Genomic DNA, 22,445 nt, shown 5'->3' on the forward strand with positions numbered 1-22,445 from the left:
GGAATTCTGGGATTTGTAATTTTGGGAGACATTTAGCCTCCTCTGTTGGAGAGAGCTCTGGTGCCACAGCAAAACTACAAAGCCCAGAATTCCATAGCACTGAGCCAGGGCAGTGAAAGCGGTGTCAAACTGCATTAATACTGCAGTGTAGATGCAGCCAATACATGTGTGTGTGTGTGGAAATGCGGAGCGATGGATGCAAGCTGCAGGGAAAGAGATGCCATCTCAGCATTAAGTCATATTTGCTTTCCTGCGTCGATTAAAGCGCATTTAAAGCATCGCGCAAGTAAAGCGAAAGTGGTGAGTTCTTGCGCGGATGATGCTCACACGCAATTGCGCAAATAAAGTGATATCGGAAATGGGATTGTCGCTGAAACCCTGAAAGTAAAAAGATGTGCGCTAATGCTTCTTTGTGACCACTTCAATGGTGGGTTTTGTACAACGTCGCGTGAAATCGTTTTGCGTAATGATGCGTTTTATCCACAGGATAAGCTCCTGATCTCCTTTGCGGGATAAACTCCTCCAACAAAGAGCTGAATGGCAAACTTCAGAAAGCAACAGGAAGCAGCAGCCAGAGAAACGAAAACGGAATCGCAGCAGCGTCAAAGGGTTCGTGGGCGCAATCGTTCTAGATGATCTGGAGACCTTCTGGCGGAGTTTCCACAGGAAGCCACATCAGGCGGAAACGGAGCAGATCGGTCCTGAAACCCACATCCCTGCTACTTTGCCTTGCGCTTTTGCAAGACCAGCGCTTGCTTGGGGGCTGAGTCCTAAGCAAAGTCGCCTCGCCTTGCCTCCCTTTGGGACGATAATGAGGATGATGGGTGCCTTCAAGGAGCCAGGGCTGTGGCTGCTGGCCCTTCTCCTTGCCTTCTCAGGCCAGGGCAAGAAAGCCACCGGAAAGTCCCAGCCTCAAGGTAAGCGTCCCTTTCGCCTCCAGAAATGGCCTTTCAACCTGTCTGCAAACTGTAGATCCAAGGAAGTCATAGTGCCACTCTATTCTGCTTCGATCAAGCCTCACCTGGAATAACTCTGCATCCAGTTCTGGACACTACACTTCAAGAAGGATCTTGACCAGCTGGAACATGTCCAGAGAAGGGCAACTAAAATGGTGGAAAGCCATTACAGTACTCCTTGTGGGGAGCATCAATAGAAGTATAGCGTCTGGATCAAGGGAAGTCATAGTGCCACTCTATTCTGCTTTGGTCAGGACTCACCTGGAACCCAGTGTCCAGTTCTGGACATCACAGTTTTAAAAGGATGTTGACCAGCTGGAATGTGTCTGGAGAAAGGCGACCAAAATGGTGAAGGGTCTGGAAACCATGAAGCCCTATGAAGAGAGTCTTAGGGAGCTGGGGATGTTTAGCCTGGGGGAAAAAATGTTAAGATGCTATGATAGCCCTGTTTAAATTTGAAGGGATGTCATATTGAGGATGGAGTAAGCTTGTTTTCTGATGCTCCAGAAAAAAGGACAGGGAGCAATGGATTCAAATGAGAGGAAAAGAGAGTCCACTAAAATGGTGAAGGGTCTGGAAACCATGAAGCCCTATGAGGAGAGACTTAGGGAATGGAGCGGCACGTTTTGGTCGGCCCAATAAAGGTATCACTGTTTGGGTGGATTTTAGCAGTTATTGTTTGCTATTACATTGGTAAATGACTTTACAATTTTAAAATGAATGGTCTTTTCATATGATACCTTGGTTAATTGTAATAGCTATCTATTTTAATATGGTAGCAATTCAATTCTGTTTTAATGCATCACTCTTCGATGGTTTTAATTGCATTTTCCTTTTGAATGTTGTGAGCTGCTCTGGGTCCCAGTTCTGGGAAAAGAGAAGGATATAAATAAATATTACAACAACAACAATAAGTGTTATAACTTATCTTGACTTCAAATTTTGAGCTGTCTTGCTTTTAGCTTCGTTGTACATCACCCGAGGTCCCATGAAGGAGAAAAGTAGTATTCGAATATAGGGTTTAAACAGAGTCCTTGACCATCCCTAGTGTGTTTCAAGGAAAACCTTGCAAAGGCCAGGGAGATGTCCAGGTTGGAGGGCCTTTTTGGATCTTCCTGCTTGCATTCATAGTGATGCTTTCTTTCTTCTTTGCCATTACAGTGGAGTGCATTGTCTTCAATGACGAAAACCTGACCTGCAACTGGAGCAGCGAGGAAAAACCAACGGCCAACTACTCAATGTATTACTGGTACGTATGCTCCGCTGTGCCTTATTCCTGCCATACTTTCACTGCAATTTGCAATCTGTCCTTGTCTTCCAGCTTCAGACAGTCTCCCCCCCCCCCCCCCCATAGACGCATAATAAAGTACTTTCTAATACACACACACACACACAGAGTACTGTTTTTTAATATCATGAAGCCGCTCTGAGTCCCAGTTCTTGGATTAGAGCAGGATACAAATAAATACAATAATGATAATGATGACACAACTCTGACACCTTGATATCACACCTGATGTTGTGCGATTTTGGACGCTAAGCAAAGTCAGTTCTGGTTAACAGCTGGATGGAAGGCCGATAAGAGATATTACCAAGGGTATCCATAGGTAAGTACAGTAGGGCCTTGCTATCCGCTGGGGTTTGCTACCCAGAGCCCCTGTGGATACCAAAATCCATGGATGCTCAAGTCCCATTAAGTCCAATGGCATAGTAAAATGGTGTCCATTATATAAAATGGCAAAATCAAAGTTTGCTATTGGAAATGTATACTTTTTTTGGAATATTTTCAAACCATGGATGTTTGAATCCGCGGATAAAGAATGAATAGATATGGGGGGCCGACTGTATACGGAGGAGGGTCCTCCATTCGCCCCGAATGTCTCTTCCCAATCTTGCCTATTCTAAATCTTGTCCATTTTAAATTTTACCTATTTTAAATTAATTTTAATTTGTATTTATGATGTTGGTATTTTAGTTAAGGAAAGGGATAAGGGGATATGTCATTTTTAGTTATGTATTTGTTTATGTGTTTTCCTGTAACCCGTATTGATCCTTTTGAATCCATTATTATTATTATTATTATTATTATTATTATTATTATTATTATTATTATTGGAGAGACTCCTGTATGAAACCTATGGCTGCCAGTCAGAGTTGGCAGTACTGGGCTAATGGGACCAATGGCTGGACCTTATCAGAAACCCTTCCTAGGCTTCTAAGGTTCAAGCGTTGCTTTGAGATGCAGACCATGGCCAAACACCCTTTAATAATAAACCATAAATCATTTATTTGTATCAATGAGGAATCCAGGCGGATAACACTCTTTGCTTCTTTTTCACTGGAAGGGCCACTCCAGAGCTGACCAGATGTCGCTCCGAAACACACTGCAGAAATAATCCAGTCTGAGACCTCTTTAACTGCCTTGGCTCAATGCTGTGGGATTCCGGAAACTAGCTTTGTAAGACATTTAGCCTTCTCTGTCAGAGAGCTCTGGTGCCTTAACAAGTTACGATTCCCAGGATCCCCTAGCTCTAAGCCAGGGCAGTTAAAGCGGTCTCAAACTGGGTTATTTCTGCAGTGCGTTTTGGACCTTAGATGTTGCCACGTTGTTGCTCAGCCTGCCTGCTTTTTGGTTAGGTATGAAGATGAGAAGCCAACCATAGAAGAGTGCACACATTATCTCCAAAGGGACGGCGTCAACATCGAATGTCGCGTCAACGTCATAGATTTGTACACTTGCTTCCACGTATATCTCAACGCAAGTCACAACAGAACCAGGTCCACAGCTCCCATGCTGCTGATGCATCGAGGTAAGGACTGCATGCCCCACCGAACCACAGTGGCATCGCTAGGGTTGGCATCGCCCGCTGCGGTCACTCATGGTCACCCCTGCATTGAATTCCTCCTCCTCAGGTCCCACACCATACAGAAACCTCTGTGATGTTTATTTGCACTAATGCAACTCGCAAATTGTAATCCCCGCATGTCACTGGATGTAAGGACAATCGTTGCGACATCAGCAACTAGCAAAATTAAAACTACACCTTTAAATTACGGTATCTTGTGTACGGCCTAAATGTCCGTAACTACATGTATGTAGTGAACATATAGATAGATAGGGATTTCCTGCATGCAAACTTTCCTCTCTCTCTCTCATATGGCTGGCAGATATGTTTTGAGAGTTTCTTCTCCCGTTTCTCTCCTCCAGTGCAGCCAGGGCCACCTTTTAACTTCACTGTCCAGAGCCTCGCCAACAATCAGTTGCTGCTGGGCTGGAAATCGCCATATAAGTCCTACTGGTGCTTGGAGCATGAGGTCAAGTACAGGAGCAACAAAGACAAGGACTGGACGGTACTGGCACAACCTTGAATGCGGGACAATGGCTTTATCTAGCGGTGGCATCACAAGGGGGATGCAGGGGTGCAGACTGCACATTCCACTACGTTTAAACCGGTTTGGGATTCGCCTTCACTCCATGGTGGTAAATCGATTCCAAAAGATCCGTTGTTCTCACTACGAAAGGGGTTCTTTTCATTATCCCTTTGCAACCGCTTCTTTTTTTGGCATGGTTGTCATCCCCACTAGTTTGCACCGCTTCAAAATGCATGTCAATCATCTGTGCATCATTGGTGATGTAAGCGGCAGCCCAGGCAGCCTAGCTTATATATAAATTGATAGAAGATTCGATTCATCGGTTTTGCAACTATTTGCCTCGCAGGTTGCAATTAGTTGCAAAATCAATGAATCGAGTCTTCTATCAATTTTATTTTTTTAAAAAAATTGATAGACGATTGGATTCATTGCTTTTGTAACTACTTGCCTCACTCTTTGCAAGTACTGTGCGCCTTTGTTTATGCAGGGATCCGTTCCGCGTAAAACAAATAACGCCTATGGTCGAGCCCTTGTTCATGCGGCGGTGGTGCGGCGCACATGCACCACAGGCACGCACCCCATTTGTCCCTATGGGACACGCTGCCCGTTCCTCCCCACGGGTCTTTCAGTGTATGCTGAAAGCCACGTAAAGTGCACCTGCGTATGACACAGGCGCACTATTGCAAAATCAATGAATTCAATCTTCTATCAATTTTATTCTATTTTATTTTTAAATCATGCGCTCATAGGTCACACCACAAGTACAAAGGCAGCACTGAAAGGGGGGGATGGTGGATCTCAGAATCCATAGGGCAGAAACTGGGGACCTCAGGACAAGTGTCGGGGGAAGAGAGGGGGCTACTGGTTTTCTGAGGCATGCACCAAGTCCTATTTGGGAACCATAGACATTAGCACCTCAGACAGCAACCTCTAAATTCAGGCTCAAACCTGGAGTGGATTAACAGCCCTGCTGACCTGGAAGTGTCCCTAACACTGCAATGGTGACACCCCTCTTCCCTTGGCTTCCCAGAAGCAGAAGACAACTGGCATGAACTTCAGTGTTGCCAGCGTGGATCCGGATAAATTCTACACTTTCTATGTCCGCAGCAAGATCCGTGAAACGTGTGGGAACACAGACCTTTGGAGTGACCCAGCTGGCCCTATCCACTGGGGGAAAGGTATGTAAGTGGGCTAAACCATTTATTTCTCAAAGGCAAAAGTATAGGTTGAGAGAGTGTGACTTGTCCAATTTCACCCAGTGGGTTTGCATGGCCAAGCAGGCATTCAGAGCCTGGTCTCCAAAGTCATTAAGTGGGTATATGCAAATACAGGTAAATATGGTATAATTTTGTGTGTTCTTCCTCACTGATAACTTTTACTTCCCATTGCAACCAGGGAGTTGTGTGCCCCCAGTAGCCATCCCCAGTTCGCAATCTGGCTGCACCCCTTTGGGCCAGTTTATGTTTCCTGAACCCTCTCTCTGTCCCTTCTCCCCACTGCAGAGACAGCAGCCTCCATGGAGCTGTGGGTTCAGTTCCTGATCTGTGTGGGATCCGTCTGCCTCCTGACGTTGCTTGTGGTGACCCTGCTGCACATGGAGAGGTGAGCCCAACGGCCAGACTTTTGGAGTGGGAAGGGTACATTTTCTCCGGGAAGGCTCTGTGGGGCAGGGGCTGGCTTGGTGGGTTGCAATCGGCGAAGATATGCCAGGTCTACCGCCCTGATGTGGCCCACCATCACCAGCAGAGTCATATACCCCCCCCCCCCCCTTTATTCTGACCGCAAACTATTCCTTGTGCTGTCAAGAGAGGAATGCTCCTGGAAAGTGAAAAGGGGGCTGTAGATCTCTATCTCTCCCTTCCCAAACCTCAAAGGGTGTCTGCATTTCCCATGCATCACCAGCAACATTTCCCAGCTATGGAGAATATGCAGCGCTGGATGGTACCTTGGAGTTGCTGCGCCTAGGTCATGCCAGTTGGGACACAGTCATGGGGGAAGCCTAAAGAGCGGAATAGCTCCTGTTCCTGGAGGGCTCCTCTTGGCTTGGTTGCAATGATAGACTGCCAGGGCTCCAACCAGACGATGCATGCACAAAGGGACCTCTGTCAAACCAAATTAACCCAGTTCCATGAACTGACCATGCATACCATCCAACTGTCCGGTTTGGCAAGAACAGTCCTAACTAACCCTCTCTTCACCCACTTTCTCAGCTGCTTTTGAATTGTCCTGGTTTCTTTCTTCTCTTCCCACTTTCCCCCTTTGTCTACAACTTAATGCAATTGCAAATTTTATTCAGAGCGCAAAAGTAGTTGGCACTCAGGTCAGCAGGGAGGAGGAAGATATGAAGGGGTGCAATCCTTTGCCCTTCCCAGTCGTTCCAGGCAAAAGCAAGCTGCTGCAGCTGCTCCTAGTTAATGGGTTCTTCCTCATTAATAGCTTTTGCCATCTTGACCGCAGCCTAATGTTGCTTGGCCAGAGACATCCCAGGTTTCATCTGTGAAACGTCGGCCGGCATATCCATGTTGCCTCTCTCAAACAGAACCAGGCGCTTTTAAAATCCAGAACAATTGGGTGGCAGGCAGTTTTTGCATCCTCTTAGCATCAGGTCTCTTCCCAAATAATTGCAAAAACACAAAGTTGTAAAAAGATGATTTCTGCAAAAAGAACGGTCCTCCTGGCAGCTGGCCCTGCTGCAGACCAAACCTGCATCTCAGTAGAAATGTCCTCATTCCCAAAAAAGTGGCCATGGTGGTGGCTGTGTCCCTCTGCGTTGCCCTTGCTCAGGGAGAATGATTTTTGCTACCCAGTGAGGTCACTTTTTCCACCCGCCTCCCATCATCGCAGACAGAAAGCCAGCCCTTAACCTCCTTCCTCTGAGCAGATTTGCATGGATGAAATCTGTAAGAAGGTGGCTCTTTTGGAAGCTTAGTCTTGTGAAGGGCAGCCCCCAGCATGCTTGCTTTTCAAAAGATGGCCCTTCAGTCCATTAGCCTCTGTGCAGAGCTTGGAAAAGTGACATTTTGGCACAACGGTGCCCAGAATTTTCCCATCCAGCATGGCCAGTGGCAAGCAAGTGCTGGGAGTTGTCCAAACACAGTTTTAAAAGTGGTCCCTCTGGGGAGGAAAAGCCTTTGCAAGCGTGTTCCCTCTACAACAAATTGCAAAATGGAAACTAACAATGTCTTCATAGCAATGCTGCAGCTCCATCTCTAACTGGATTCATCTTCCCACAGAGTCCGCTTGGTTCTGATGCCTGTAATCCCCAACCCCAGCAAGAAATTTGAAGAACTCTTTACTGCCTACCATGGCAATTTCTCCGTAAGTATCATGGCCTTTGGACCTTTACTGCTGTAGAGACACGATCAAGTCAAGGAGAACTTATGCTGCCTCCCACGATGGAAGGCAGGAGGGACCACTTGCTTGCACTTGGATGTACGTTTGCACATTTGCACTTGTATGTATGTTTGCATGTTTGCAACTGAGCCTTAATGCCCCATGTAGAGAGAATGCAAAATGGTTGTGTGTTTTAAAAGTCAAGGAGAACTCTGCTGCCTCCCATGATGGGAACTGGAAGGACCTCTTGCTTGCACTTGTATGTACGTTTGCATGTATGTAGTGTGGCACTTTTGGACTAAAACCCCAAGAATCCACATGCAGAAATCCTGGCCAACTGGGCTTTGCTGTTGTGCAAAGTATTTTCCAGATTCTCCCAAGCATTTTAGCCATTTTGCATCTTTTTTCCAGTATTGTTCCACATCTAGATTTTAACTAGAGCTTGGGGAAAGTTTCTTTTTGGGCTACAACTCACACACAATCCTCTATCCAGGATTCTGACAGGATTCTCAGAACGGTGGTGCAAAATGCTAAATCTTCTCAGCTGAAGTGTTTTATCCTCTGGCACTGGTTGCACGTTCATTTTATATTCTGTTGTCATCAGATACTGTTTTGCGCTTGGTGGTTGTGTATGCTAAACACATTGCGCACTGCCCACAGGAGTTTGGCTAATGCAAGGTTTAAGATGGCTGCTTCAGCAAAGAGGACAGTGAGCAGAGGTCCATAAGGGGAGAGATGGGAAGGGACGGGGGTCTTTACATGGGTCTCTTTGTTGTTTCCACAGGAGTGGGTCGGGGTCTCCAAAGACGCCATGGAGAGTTTCAAGCCCAACTATCGTGAGAGCATCTGCCGTGTCAGTGAACTCTTCCCCAGCGGAGGCTATTTGCCCGTGATGACTGACGCCATGGTCAAGGCGGAAGGGATGCCCGGCCTCTTGGTCGACCCCATTCCCAAAACCAACATCCCATAGCAGAAATCCTACTATAACATCCCTTGGTCACCAGCTCTGGGGGTCAGCCCCAGTCTTCTAGCACAGCTGAGAATATTGCTTTTATTTTTATTTTTCAAAAAATGCATTTCCTATAAGCACCCACTTATGGGTGGCTAGGGGATGCTGGATGCTGTAGTCCAAAAAACCTACTTTTCCAGGTTCTGCTTCTTAGATCTCCTTTCCCCAATAGTATCCCATGAGTTACCTTCAGTTCTTTTCCCTTGCAATCCTGGAGCAATTCCTTGAAGGGACATGCAAACTTCAGGAGAGGACCAATGTATCCTGCTATCTCCAGGACCTATCTCCTAGTACCACTGTATTGGAAGGAACCCTAAAGGATATTTACTGTATATATTCATGTATAAATAAATAAAAATGACCCAAAAAACCCTGAGTCAACTTATCCACAGATCAATATAGGTACTGTAAGTACTGTATTTTAATCCCCTGGTGAAAGGTCAAAATGGAATCTGTCCTGGAATCACTGACCCCCCCCCTATTCTTTCGCCCGTCCATCCATTTGTTTTGGGCACAAATATGCCTGCTAGAATTTTGTAAGTTCTTTGGCACTGTTTTCCTTTGCATTATCCTTTAGCTTCTTTGTTACATGCCCCTAGATTTTACCCTCAATTTACCCGCAGATCATATCAAAATCCATAATTTTGACCCCAAAATGTGCCCTTGACTTATAAATGAGGGCAATTTATAGTCAAGTATATATGGTAGTCCAACCCTTGCCATCCTTTAAAGCATTCTCAAGAGGGGTCAAGTGAGGAAGAGGTCACCATCTTCCGCTACTGAAGAGTTCTTATCCTGGGGACGTTCTTTCCAATGTTTAGGTGGAATTTCTTTTCTTGCCATCCTTCTTACGTCTTTCTCTCTCCATCATGCGCAGATGAAGACAGTGACAATAATACCTTAAAATAAAATACTGTTTCCAAGCATTAATTGAGACTCTATGAACGCAAGAGGGTTCCCGTCCAGTTTTCTCTTGGGCTGCATCTACACTATAGAAACCAATACAGTTTGACACCGCTTTAAGTGCTGTTGTACCATCTTACGGAGTCCTGGGATTTGTAGCTTTTAGCCTTCTCTGCTAAAGAGTGCCAGTGCCTCACAAAACTACAAATCCTAGGATGCTGTAGGATGGAGCCATGGCAATTGAAGTGGCGTCAAAACTGCATTATATCTACCGTATAGATGCATCCTTAGATCAGCGGGGAAAGTATGGCTTCCATATTCCAAAATGTTTGTTGACTTTTATGCCCTTCTAGGGTGGAGGGGCACATTTGGGGACCCCTGGGCTGTTAGGCCGGGAGAGGCCTCTTTTCGATTCCAAGCAAAAATGACCCAAAATTGACTTCTGGGTCACTTCCCTAGGGGTTGGGGGCAGCAAGGGTTATGAAGTGGCCATCCAAGGTACCCCAATGCTGCCTCCTAACCCTCTAAGGTTGCCCGCCAGCCCTGTTTTGGAGAGCCATGCTCCCAAAATTGCCCCCAGCATCCACTGTTGGTGGCCAGTTGTTCACGATGGTGGAAATTTTAGCAGCACAGTTCTTCTCTTGGAGTGTTCTGCTATGAAGTTCTGAGACATCACAATGGCTCCGGGTCCACAATGGCCGGTGCAGAGTCCTTTGCCCTATGGACAGGGCAGCCGGGGCATGTTTATCAGCATTAAATATGGAGGTATGATAAGGCCAAGGTGCCAAGAGAGGCAGGGCCCTGGCTAGAAGGAGAATGAGGAAATCAGGTGGGCAGAGGTGGGCATCATCTCCATCAGACCGGGCTCTTTCCCTTTGCCTTGGGGACTGGAGAGCAGAGGCCAGACCTGAAATCTGGCAGCCCTATGCCATGTATACCACAGATGCCCACCTCGGATCTGTCATGGACCCTCTTCACCTGGAGGGCCAAAGGTCTGGCACAACTAAGGGGCAGATTATGGTTGGGTAATGCCATAGGGAAACACACGCATGCCCCATCCAAGGGAAAATAGTGGGGTGTTGGCAATGGGCACAAGCCCTGCAGCTCAGCCATTCTCCTTGCAGAAAACCGACAGTTCCTGGCCAACATCAACTGCTCAGTCTTGCTCCTAATGCATTACCTTCGCGACAAAGTGGGTCTGCAGAGGACAGGTGAGATGGACGTTGGACCCCGACGGACCAAGAGAGTGGATTCACCTCCACTGTACAGTGGGACTTTTTGCAAGGATGTGGCAGGGGAATATGGGCGAGGAAGAGAGCACAGAGGCTGCCTATGTAGGGGTTTAGTCCTACATTTACAGCAGCTTTCCAAGGTGATGGATTTATTCTGCATATGTGATCCAGCATCTGGGGTGGTTCCTTCAAGGTACAGCCACAGATTCTTCATCTGCTGATTCCACCAGCCATGGCTTCAAAATACGCCAAAACATTATTGCATACTTTGATTTTGCCATTTTATATACGGGCCGCCATTGTAAACAATGGGACTTGGGCATCCACAGATTATGACATCCATGGATCCAAGCCCTGGCAGATACCGTGGGCCCACTGTATATAGACTACTAGCCATGCTAGTTGGGGGATTCTGGGGACTGTAGTCCAAAAACAACCAACCCTATACTGTATTAAGCTGGCTGTGCTGACTGGGGGATTCTGGGAGTTGTAGCCAAAGAAAAGGAATTCTGCCAAGCTTTACCTTAATCTGCTACTTACTTTGTTTTTTATTGTATACTAGTTAATATTATATTAGAGCAGCAGCGCCCAAACTTTGGTCCTCCATGTATTTTGGACTTCAGCTCCCAGAAGCCCCAACCAGCTTGGCCAACCGTCAGGAATTCTGGGAGCTGAAGTCCAAAACATCTGGAAGACCAAAGTTTGGGCATCACTGTTTTAGAGATATTTTAATCATATAATGTTGTTGTTCTAGAGATTGTACGCCACTTGACAGGTTCTTATTCTTTTTTCCTTATTTTATTTGACCCTTACTATGTGCAAACTTTACAGCGCTCTATAAATAAATTGATGATGATATGATGATGATACCTTTGGCTTAGCTATTTTTTGGTGGGCTGAGGGGCATTCTGGGAGACCAGGGGTGCAAAGTCTCTGATAGTTGAGGCTCAAGAGGGACAGAGGGAGGGCTGTCCAGTCCAGCCTAGTGCCCCCCATGCCACCCTCCGCTCCCCTTTTGTTCCCTGTCTTCTCTCTTCCCCTTCCAGACCCCATTGACTTATGCGAAGAGAATGGGACCCTCAAACTCCTCTTCCTAGTCAAGTTCCCGGAAGAAAGTGCCACCAAGTACCTAACCCCCCGAGGCTCCTACTACATCTGCAAAGTGGAACACGGTGCACCGGGTATGTGCAAAATCGCCCTCTTTATTAACGCGCATCTTTTTACTTTCGGGATTTCGGCGACAATGCATTTCCGACATCCCTTTATTCGCACCATTGTGTGTGATGATAATCATTTGACTCACTGTTTCCGCTTCATTTGCGGGATTGCTTTAAAGGCGCTTTAAACTCTCTTTAACGCCCAAAATCAGCCCCAGCGTGATAAACCCCATTGAAACGTAACTCCACACTTCTTAGTCATGCTCAAAATGGAGGACATTTGGGAATGGACAGGAGGTTGAAATGTAGGATGTGTCCTGGGAAAGGAGGGCACCTGGTCCCCCTGAATGCAAGTTAATGTCACGCTTGCTCCCTTCTCCTTTACTTTCTGCAACCATGAGTGCTAGAAACTTGAAAACTGTACATTTCCTGAAATGAAATTAACTTGAGAAATGGTACATTTTCTTTGATATGTTTGTTTTTCTGGAAAGGAAAGGTCAGTGTTCTTATGCCAAAACCCAAGTGCCTATGCGCTCTCATCCAAGAGGGTCCCTGCCCTTAGCATGCCCACGGAGGTTGCCAAATGCCCTTTCCAGAGAGCCATGCCAGTCCCTCACAAACACAAACACACACCCATCTCTTTCAAGCAGCTTTTGAGCTGCATCCATTGATTGCATTGGGCTTTCTCCTCCGTTGACTGTTCTACTTTGTTCCAGTGTTGGACCTCTTCATTATAGTCTAAATTGCTTTTATTGATTTAATAAAAAAGGTGCAATTAGCTGCCTTTGAGGCTTGTTCAGTGGAAAGGTGTAATATTCAAATGTTCCAATAAATAAAAACAGTAGCGATAGCAAAACACACAAAGGCTACTTTGCCTGGTCAGGGCTATATGCTCCTGGGATTTTTGCAGGATTTACATTGTTCGGTCTGTAAAGCAGGGATCAGAAGACAAATCTACCTTAACTGACATATGCAAACAATTCAGTAAATAACAGAAGTCTCTCTGTCTCCTCTTTCCATAGGGACCAAGCATGAAAACGGCTACCGCGCCTTTTTCCCTATATACAAACACCCACCAAGTGAATTGCTGGGTAGGGATCTTAATGCTGTGCCTTACACTTGTGCCAAGGTTTTCGGTCTCTGCATCGAGAAGAGAGCTTGGGTGAAACCGGGGTGGGAGATCCTTTGGAAACTGCAATGTCCATTGTCCTTCAGGTTAGGCAGACACATGGGACAGCAGGTCCTTTATGCCCTTCATGCCAAGCCTAGAGAAGCTCCCTTTTTTTTGTTCTCCGGTTTTCAAAAGCCATGGGAAACCAGTTCAAACAACCCAGGTTTCCACTTAAACTGAATTGCCAAAACGATTCTGAGAGGGGGGCCATGCACCAAACCCATTTAACCTGCATCTTTTTGACACTGGTGTTTTCCGCTTCTTTTTCGATAATTCTGCGTAAGTGTGAACCAGATGTGGATCAGAATCTATTTAAATTTGCCCTTCAGCCAGCTGGAGCGGGTCCATTTTGAACCGATTCATGCATGAATGTGAACCACAAGTGGACTATTTTAGAGGGGGGAAAATGCGCTCGGGGCAAATGTAGTGGGAACCACACTCCACTGTCGAATCGGTCCATCGATTTGGATTGCACACCAATTTATCTTTAAGTGGGAATGAGGCCCAAGTGATAACTTCCACAATAAGCCATAAAGCTGGGGGTTGACTGGGTTGGCGGATGCAGCTGCATTTTGGGAGGCAATGGAGCCAAGGCTGCCCCCTTTGCCCCATGCCATGCCTCATCCTGATCGCCTCTCCTTGCCCTCCAGAATCCCTGCGCAACCAGTGTGACTTTCTGGAGAAAAGCCGCCTCCGGCTGCTCAAGAGCCAAGATGCCAGGAAGCCACCGACCATGGAGTCGCTCCTTTCTTGCATGGCAAACCTGCAAACGGTGGTAAGGCAACCCTCTTTGTATGGGGCACAGCCAACCCCCTTAATCTTCACAGAGGACAGACTTGCTATATTTCATGGGCGAGATGCTGCAACTCTGGCAGGACTTCATCAGAAAGACAGGACTGGGTTCAAGACTCTAGAAAGTTGTATATGTTTAAATAGTGCTTGGGATCCTGCAGGCGTCCAATAAACCCGAGATGCTGGAGGCTCTGTTTCAGAGGAAGGAACAGGTAAAACCACCTCTGGAGATCCCTTGCCTTTCTGAAATTTAATGAGGTCACCATAAGTCTCCAGGAGACTTGAAGGCACCAGATCCTGTCTGATCTTAGAAGCTAAGCAGGGCCCATCCTGGTTAGTACTTGGATGGGAGGTTGCCAAGGAATCCCAGATGCTGGAGGCTCTGTTTCAAAGGAAGAAACAGGCAAAACCATATCTGGGGATCCCTTGCTTCTCTGAAATTTAATGGAGTTGCCATAAGTCAACAGGAGACTTGGAGGCACCAGATCCTGTCTGATCTTGGGAGCTAAGCAGGGTCAGTTGTGGTTAGTCACTGGATGAGAGACTGCCAAGGATTACCAGGTGCTGGAGACTATTTCAGAGGAAGGAACTGGCAAAACCACCTCAGAGGATTGTTGTTGTTCTTATTAAGCTTTATTTATAAAGCGGTGTCCATTGCTTAAGGAACCCCTGTGAAATTCATGGGGCTGCCATAGCTCAATAGGAGGCCAATCACAATAACACAATCACAACAACAAAGAGAGGAGGAAGAGTTCTCAGTGGGTTCCGCTCCTCAGGGGCATTTCAGAACCTTCAAAAGGGAAAACACAGTGATTTTGAGCATCCCTGCAAAATTACATTCCTTTGCTCTCTCATTTCCGGATCTCCTGCTGGGAGCAGAGCTGCCTCTCTGCTGTTCGATGATGCCTCCTTTGCTCAGCATGCTCCATCTATATATTGTCTGGTGCCAGGGCCTAATAGTGCTATAATCCAGAAAAGCAGGATGAAAGTTCCCAGGATGCCACAGGATGGAACCATGATGTTTCAAGTGGCATCGAACTGTTGTATGTAACACAGTAGTGCAGCTACACATGTCACTTGTGCTATTTTCCTATGTGAAATAGGACCTGGCCACTGACCCATGGTCCTTGCTGTCTCTAATGTCCAGGGGAAAAGCAGCGGGAAAGCTGGCGTGAGCCTCTCCTCCGGCCTGGACGAAGAAGGCACGCCTCGCAAGGCCACCACCACCGCCAAGAGCCGGGCAGAGGCCAGCAGGAAGGAGAAGCACCTTTCAGGGGGCTCCTGGGGGAAGGCTGGGCTGTCATCACTGGGAAACCCCCGGATCTGAATAAAGCTCATTTGGGACTCTCCAAGGCCTTGCTAGCTTGCAAATGTTCTGACAGATGTCTTGTACTACAGGTCCCATCATGCACAGACACCCTGCTCCAGTTGAGTGGTCTTTGGGTGCTGCTGGATTGACACTGCTGGGAGCCTCCTGGATCTGAATGAAGCTCATTTGGGACTCTCTTGAGTCATTATCCAAGGTCTTGCTAGCTTGCAAATGTTCCAACAGTTGTCTTGTACTACAGGTCCCATCATGCACAGACACCCTGCTCCAGCTGGGTGGTCTTTGGATGTCACTGTGGGAAGGCTGCCAATGCTGTACTACAGGTCCCATAATGCAAATTCCTAGTGGTCTTTGCAAATGTTTTTTCGCTGTGCCCCGGCCGGACGGTCTTTGGGTGCTGCTGGGGGAAAGCTGGATCTGAATGAAAGCCTTCCAGATCTGAATAAAGTTCATTTGGGACTCTTGGGAGTCATGATCCAGAGTGTTGCTAGCATGCAGATGTTGGACAGATGCTTTGTACTACAGGTCCCATAATGCACAGACCCCCTGCTCTGGTTGGGTAGTGTTTGTGTGCTGCTGTAGGAAGGCCAAATAAAGTTAATTCTGGGCATTTTGAAGTCAAGAACCAGAGTGTTGCTTGCGGCTTCTCCTGGTCCTCTCTTTTTTGGCCAGAAGAAGGATGCTAAAGGGAGGCAGAGGAAGGCATGGGGACCTGTTTTTCTGTCTTCTGAGGCTGGCTGCTGCATTGTCTGTATGGATCCCTCTTTCTCCCATCCAGGAAGGGATCCCTGTTCTTCTCTTTTCCAAACCAGGCTGATGTCACCGGGGAGCTTTCTGATTGGAGCCGCCGAAGAGGAGCTGCAGCAGAAAGTGGATTTGCCAGAGCGCAGGAGAAAGAGAGAGCCTCCCAGCAAACAAACAAACAGCAGCAGCCACAGAACAGGGCCATGGATTCGCAGTGGCCGAGGAGGAGGCTGGCAAGCGGCAAAAGGGTGGCATGAAGCACCTCTGGCCTGCCCCATGTGCACACAGGTGCCCTCTCCATAGCACTTTGAGGATCTGCACCTTTGTTGGCAAACCCTTGGCACCTGTGGCCAGATGGTGCCAGGAGAGGTGCCCCAAGGGATGACCAGACACCCAGGCTTTCCAAAACTGTGCCACCCAACAGACTGATGTACTCAACCCAAGCAAAATTTTGGTTATTTCCCCCCCAGTTTTGATGCACCGAGGGAAAGGGCCTGCTTTATGATGCCCTTCCGCTAGAAGTGAGCAATCCTTGCCTTCAGATGCTGTTGGACTGCATCGCCCATCACCCCTTTACCATTGGCTGCCATGGCTAGCAGGTTGCTGGGAGCTGCAGTCCAGCAATTGCTCGCTTCTGTTGGAAGTGGCTTCATAAACATCTGGAGGGCGGTACAGTTTCTTCTCCCAGTTTTAATGAATTGGTGGGAGAAAGGATAGTTTATGAAGCCTTTCCAAGTTGGGCAATTGTTGGACTGCATTGCCCATCACCCCTTACCATTGGCTGCCATGGCTAGGAGGTCGCTGGGAGCTGGTGTCTGGCAACATCTGGAAGGCAGCACAGTTTCTGCCTTAGAGAGGGATGCAGCCATCAGCTCCCAGGAAGCAGAAAGTCCTGCTAAAGCTGGAAGTTAACCTCCAAGTCTACCAAGATCTTTCTGGGATCCTATGCTTTCTGGTGCACCAAAAGGAGAATATATATATGTGTGTGTGTGTGTATGTGTGTGTGTATATATATATATATATATATATATGTATATGTATATGTATATACATTATATTAAAATTATTTTTGCATTTGTTTCATAGGATCAGATCTTGAGAATTACGGCAACAACAAGATTCTGCTTTGTTTTTCTATGTTGACGACAGATTACAACATACTAGCGGTTCCCAAACCTTTGTCCGCAAGATGTTTTGCACTTCGGATCCCAGGATTCCTGACCAAGCTGGCTGGGGCTTCTGGGAGATGAAATCCAAAAGTCCTGGAGGGCCAAATGTTGGGAACCGCTGCACATACTTTCGTCTTAATGCTGTAATGCTATGACAGGGTAAAGGGATCGCTTGGAGCAAGGACAGGAATCATGCAGCCCTCCGGATGTGGTTGGGTTGCAAATGCCAGCATCCATCCCTATTTGACAATGCTGCCCAAGGCTGCTGGGAACTGCAGTGAAATACCTGCTTGACTTCCACATTCCACTTCTGATCTGTTTGGGATTTCTTTTGTGCCTATGATGATATTATCCTATACTGTATTATTATCCTATTAGCCAGAAAATGAATCCACTGAAATGGCATTTGCAAGCTGCAAACCTCTGCTTTCAAACTTTGCCAAGGCAAATGGAAAGGGCGAAATCAAGCCAACTGCAACTCAGGTGCAGAGAAAGAGGCTCACCTGGCCTCTACCTGAAACAGGAAGAGAGAGGAGGGGCTCTTTCCAAGCATGAGGCCCAAAGGCAAGGTGGGTTTATACTACATTGCACATTATTATATACATGGATATAATAACAACAACAACAACAACAACAATAATGGGGACAAGGGAGATATAAATAAATAGAATTATAACAATTTTTTTGGAAAGCAAAATATAAATACATAGCGTATTATAACTGTAATTATTATTATTATTATTTTGGTAAAAGCTGGAAATAATACTGTAATAATAACAACAACAACAACATTGCAGTCCACTCAAATGCAAAAGGGACGCGTCTCCTTTAAGAGCCATGAAGGCAGACCACGCTGGAGCCCCGGCCACGCCCCCTTTCCTCCAAAGAAGGCGTGTCCTCTGGGCTTGACGGGCAGGTAACTTTCCACCGGGGCCCACGCGTTGGCTCCGCCCCTCCGCTGCCTCAAGCCGGGGAGTCTCCGCCCCCTCGCCGCTGATTGGCCGCGAGCTCCATGTGGGCCACGCCCCTTCTGCCCGGGACTCCCGGCTTGGTCTGCCTGGGATTGGAAGCAGGAGCGTCGGTGCTGCTGGGTCTCTCCGGAGGAAGGAGGCGGCAGCGAAGATGATCCTCTGCCCGCCGCCAGGCTCCGAGGCTCCCTCCCGCGGAAAGCAGCGCCAGAGGCTGCAGGTCAGAGGCTGCTGTACCCCCAAGAGAATAAGCACCCCCAAAATCAATGAATGGAGGGGTGCATGAATCAATGAATGCAGCCCCCAAATAATAATGGTAGGGATTGGGACACCCCCTTTTTAATGCAATGGGGTAAAATGGGGGTTCAGTGTCTCTGCACCCCAGAACCCCAACAACCCCCCGCTGTTTTTTAAAAACCCCCCCAAAAAACTCTCCCTTGGAAGGGCAGCCCCGCCCCCCTCCATAGGAAAATAAGGGGCTCCCTCACTTTCCCTTCGCAGAAGGAAAGGGCGCCCCAAAATCAGGCTGCCCCGCCCCCCATCCATCCCTTTATTCCCCCCCCCCCAAATATTCAGAAATGTTCAAACCTGACTCCCAACCTCCCCCCCCCACAATGAATGGTTTGCAAAATGTTCTTTTTGGAAATAGAATTTGGGGGTCTCATCTTCCTGCCGCCCAAAAAAAAAAACAACTCTGGACTGAACCCCCCTCAATGTCTTGCTTATTATGGGTTGGGGAAAGGGGACGTAGGGACCCCCTTTTGCTGGGCTTTATTGTTGGCTGTAAGGCTTTGCAGAGTTTTTTGGGGGTGTTGCAAAGGAAGCCAATGCACCCCCTTTTTCTATGCAACCCCCCCACTTTGCTGGTCTTTGTTATTGGCTTTATTCTCTTTGGGGGTCCCCACTAAAAGGAATGCACCCCTTTTCTATGCAATTTGGAAAAACCACTGTTAGGGTTTTATTATTGGTTTTAAGGCTTTGCATAGTTTTGGGGAGCCTCTTTGGGGTTGCAAAGGAAGCGAATGCACCCCTTTTTTCATGCAATGCCCCTTTGCTTGGCTTTATTCTCTTTGCAGACTTTGGGGGGGTGCAAAAGGGGTCTAAGACCCCCCTCCTTTTCCATGCAATTCTACCCTACTTTGCTAGGCTTTATTACTGCCCTTATTTTCTTTGCAGACTTTGGGGTCCCCCACTAAAGAGAATGCACACCCTTTTCCATGCAATTTACTAGCCTTTATGCTTGGCTTTAAGGCTTTGCAGAGTTTTGGGGTGCAAAGGGGGCGTATATATATCCCCCTTCCTTTGCTCTGCTTTAGTATTGGCTTTATTCTTTTTGGGGGGGTTGCAAAGGGGGCCAATGCACCCCCTTTTTCCTGCAATGCCCCTTTGCTGGGCTTTATTCTCTTTGCAGACTTTTGGGGGGGTTGCAAAAGGGGTCCCCCTTTTTCCATGCAATTCTCTCCCCCACTTTCTTGGGCTTCAATACTGTATTGCCTTTATTCTCTTTGCAGACTTTTATGGGGTGCAAAGGGGGGCAGTGCACCCCTCTTTCTCTGCTGCTGCTGCAGGGGCTGCCTTTGTCCTGTCCGGGGATGATGATGATGATGCTTCTCCTTCTTTCTCTTTCTCCTCCTCCTCCTCTTCCTCCTCCTCTTCTTCTTCTTCTCAGCGCTGCCAATCAAACTTGTTTTTCTCTTTTTCCTCCTGCACTTCCTCGGCCAACCATAGAAGAGTGCACACATTATCTCCAAAGGGACGGCTTCAACATCGATGTCGCGTCACCGTCCCTCGCTTTGTTACACTTTCTTCCACCGTATATTCTCCACCGCAAGTCACAACCAGAACCAGGTCCACGGGCTCCCATGCTGCTGATGCATCGAGGTAAGGCTGCCTTGCCCCACCGAACCACAGTGGCATCGCTAGTTGGCATCGCACGCTTCGGTCCCTCATGGTCACCCCTGTCATTGAATTCTCCTCCTCAGGCCACACCATACAGAAACCTCTGTGATGTTTATTTTCACTAATGCAATCGCCCAACTTTATCCCCACCTGTCACGGATGTAAGGACAAATCATTACGACCCCAGCCAACTAGCAAAATTAAAATACACCTTTCTTTAAATCTACGGTATCTTGTGTACGGCCTAAATGTCCGTAACATACATGTCTGTAGTGAACATATAGATAGCTAGGGATTTCCTGCATGCCAAACCTTTCCTCTCTCTCTCTCATATGGCTGGCAGATATGTTTTGAGGTTTCTTCTCCTTGTTTTCTCTCCTCCAGTGCAGGCCAGGGCCACCTTTTTTCACTTCATGTTCCAGAGCCTCGCCAAACAATCAGTGCTGCTTGGGCTGGGAAAACGCCATATAAGGTCCTACTGTTGCTTGGAGCATGATTGTAATTACAGGAGAGCAAACAAAGGACAAGGACGGACGGTACTGGCAACAACCTTGAATGCGGGGACAAGGCTTTATCAAGCAGTGCACACAAGGGGGATGCAGGGGTCGCAGACTGCACATTCCCACTACGTTTAACCGGTTTGGGATTCGCCTTCACTCCATGTGGTAAATCGATCCAAAAGATCTGTTGTTCCCACTAGAAAGGGGGTTCTTTTCATTATCCCTTTGCAACCGCTTCTTTTTTTGGCATGGTTGTCATCCCACTAGTTTGCACCGCTCAAATGCATGTCAATCATCTGTGCTCCATTGGTGGTAAAGCGGCAGCCCAGCAGCCTGCTTATATATATAAATTGTAGAAAGATTCGATTCATCGTTTTTGCAACTATTTGCCTCGCAGGTTGCAATTATTTGCAAAATCAATGAATCGAGTCTTCTATCAATTTTATTTTTTTTTTAAAAAAATTGATAGACGATTATTCATTGCTTTTGTAACTACTTGCCTCATCTTTGCCAATACTGTGCGCCTTGTTTATGCCAGGGTCCGTCCGCGTAAACAAATAACGCCTATGGTCGAGCCCTTGTTCATGACGGCGGTGGTGCGGCGCACATGCACCACAGGCAGCCGCCACCCCATTGTCCCTTATGGACACGCTTGCCAGTTCCTCCCCACCTACGGGTCTTTCAGTGTATGCTGAAAGCCACGTAAAGTGCACCTGCGTTGAACACAGGCGCCCTATTGCAAAATCAATGAATTCACATCTTCTATCAATTTTATTCTATTTTATTTTTAAATCATGCGCTCATAGGTCACACCACAAGTACAAAGGCAGCACTGAAAGGGGGGGAGGGGGTGGTGGATCTCAGAATCCATAGGCAGAAACTGGGGACCTCGGACAAGTGTCGGGGGAAGAGAGGGGGCTACTGAGTTTTTCTGAGGCATGCACCAAGCCTATTTGGAAACCATAGACATTAGCACCTCGACAGCAACTCTAAATTCAGGCTTCCAAACCGGAGTTGGATTAACAGCCCTGCTGACCTGGAAGTGTCCCTAACACTGCCAATGGTGACACCCCTCTTCCCTTGCTTCCCCAGAAGGCAGAAGACAACTGGCATGAACTTCAGTGTTTGCCAGCGTGGATCCGGAAATTCACACTTTCTATGTCCGCGCCGCAAAGATCCGTGAAGAATGAAACGTGTGGAACACAGACCTTTGGAGTGACCAGCTGGCCTATCCACTGGGGGAAAGGTATGTAATGGGGCTAAACCATTTATTTCTCAAAGGCAAAAGTATAGGTTGAGAGAGTGTGACTTGTCAATTTCACCCAGTGGGTTTTTGCATGGCCAAGCAGGCATTCAGAGCCTGGTCTCCAAAGTCATTAATGTGGGTATATGCAAATACAGGTAAATATGGCATAATTTTGTGTGTGTTCTTTCCTCACTGATAACTTTTACTCCCGTTTGCAAACCAGGGAGTTGTTGTGCCCCCAGTAGCCATCCCCAGTTCGCAATCTGGCTGCACCCCTTGGGCCAGTTTATGTTTCCTGAACCCTCTCTCTGTCCCTTCTCCCCACTGCAGGAGACAGCAGCTCCATGGAGCTGTGTGGTTCAGTTTCCTGATCTGTGTGGGATCCGTCTGCCTCCTGACGTTGCTTGTGGTGACCCTGCTGCACATGGAGAGGTGAGCCCAACGGCCAGGCCAGACTTTTGGTAGTGGGAAGGGTACTTTTTCTTCCGGGAAGGCTCTGTGGGGCAAGGGGGCAGGGGCTGGCTGGTGGGTTTGCAATCGCGAAGATATGGCCAGGTCTCTCTACGCCCTGAGGTGGACCACCATCTACCAGCAGACCCCACCCCCACCATCACCACAGCAGAGTCATATACCCCCCCCCCACTTTTATTCTGACCGCAAATTATTC

At 47.5% G+C, this 22,445-nt stretch overlaps 3 protein-coding genes across 6 annotated transcripts in view; all 3 read left to right on the forward strand.

The window, feature by feature from the left end:
• Positions 1-122: 122 nt before the first annotated feature.
• Positions 123-9,040, forward strand: IL2RG (interleukin 2 receptor subunit gamma). Of its 2 annotated transcripts, XM_042480577.1 has the most exons (9): positions 123-300; positions 487-917; positions 2,118-2,205; positions 3,594-3,766; positions 4,165-4,307; positions 5,359-5,506; positions 5,831-5,930; positions 7,562-7,646; positions 8,446-9,040. In XM_042480577.1, exons 2-9 carry the CDS (start codon positions 812-814, stop codon positions 8,629-8,631), a joined length of 1,029 nt encoding a protein of 342 aa, XP_042336511.1. In that variant the 5' UTR covers positions 123-300; positions 487-811; the 3' UTR covers positions 8,632-9,040. The 2 variants fall into 2 exon arrangements, with proteins under 2 accessions (XP_042336511.1, XP_042336512.1); XM_042480578.1 differs by lacking the exons at positions 123-300; positions 487-917 and adding an exon at positions 1,458-1,600.
• A 901-nt stretch (positions 9,041-9,941) lies between these two features.
• On the forward strand, positions 9,942-15,332 carry C7HXorf65 (chromosome 7 CXorf65 homolog). Of its 2 annotated transcripts, XM_042480289.1 has the most exons (6): positions 9,942-10,338; positions 10,698-10,784; positions 11,852-11,986; positions 12,985-13,053; positions 13,784-13,908; positions 15,073-15,332. In XM_042480289.1, exons 1-6 carry the CDS (start codon positions 10,251-10,253, stop codon positions 15,250-15,252), a joined length of 684 nt encoding a protein of 227 aa, XP_042336223.1. In that variant the 5' UTR covers positions 9,942-10,250; the 3' UTR covers positions 15,253-15,332. The 2 variants fall into 2 exon arrangements, with proteins under 2 accessions (XP_042336223.1, XP_042336224.1); XM_042480290.1 differs by lacking the exon at positions 10,698-10,784.
• Positions 15,333-18,213: 2,881 nt separating this feature from the next.
• The window catches only part of LOC121937209 (sestrin-3-like), a 28,855-nt gene continuing 24,623 nt past the window's right edge, over positions 18,214-22,445 (forward strand). The window contains exon 1 of one of the 2 annotated variants that reach the window (XM_042480192.1): positions 18,214-18,353. In XM_042480192.1, the coding sequence (XP_042336126.1) occupies positions 18,288-18,353 (66 nt within the window). In that variant the 5' untranslated portion in view covers positions 18,214-18,287. The other variant, XM_042480193.1, reaches the window with a different exon arrangement.

The sequence above is a fragment of the Sceloporus undulatus genome, chromosome 7 (assembly GCF_019175285.1).
Source record: "Sceloporus undulatus isolate JIND9_A2432 ecotype Alabama chromosome 7, SceUnd_v1.1, whole genome shotgun sequence".
In the NCBI taxonomy this organism is placed as follows: Eukaryota; Metazoa; Chordata; class Lepidosauria; order Squamata; family Phrynosomatidae; genus Sceloporus; species Sceloporus undulatus.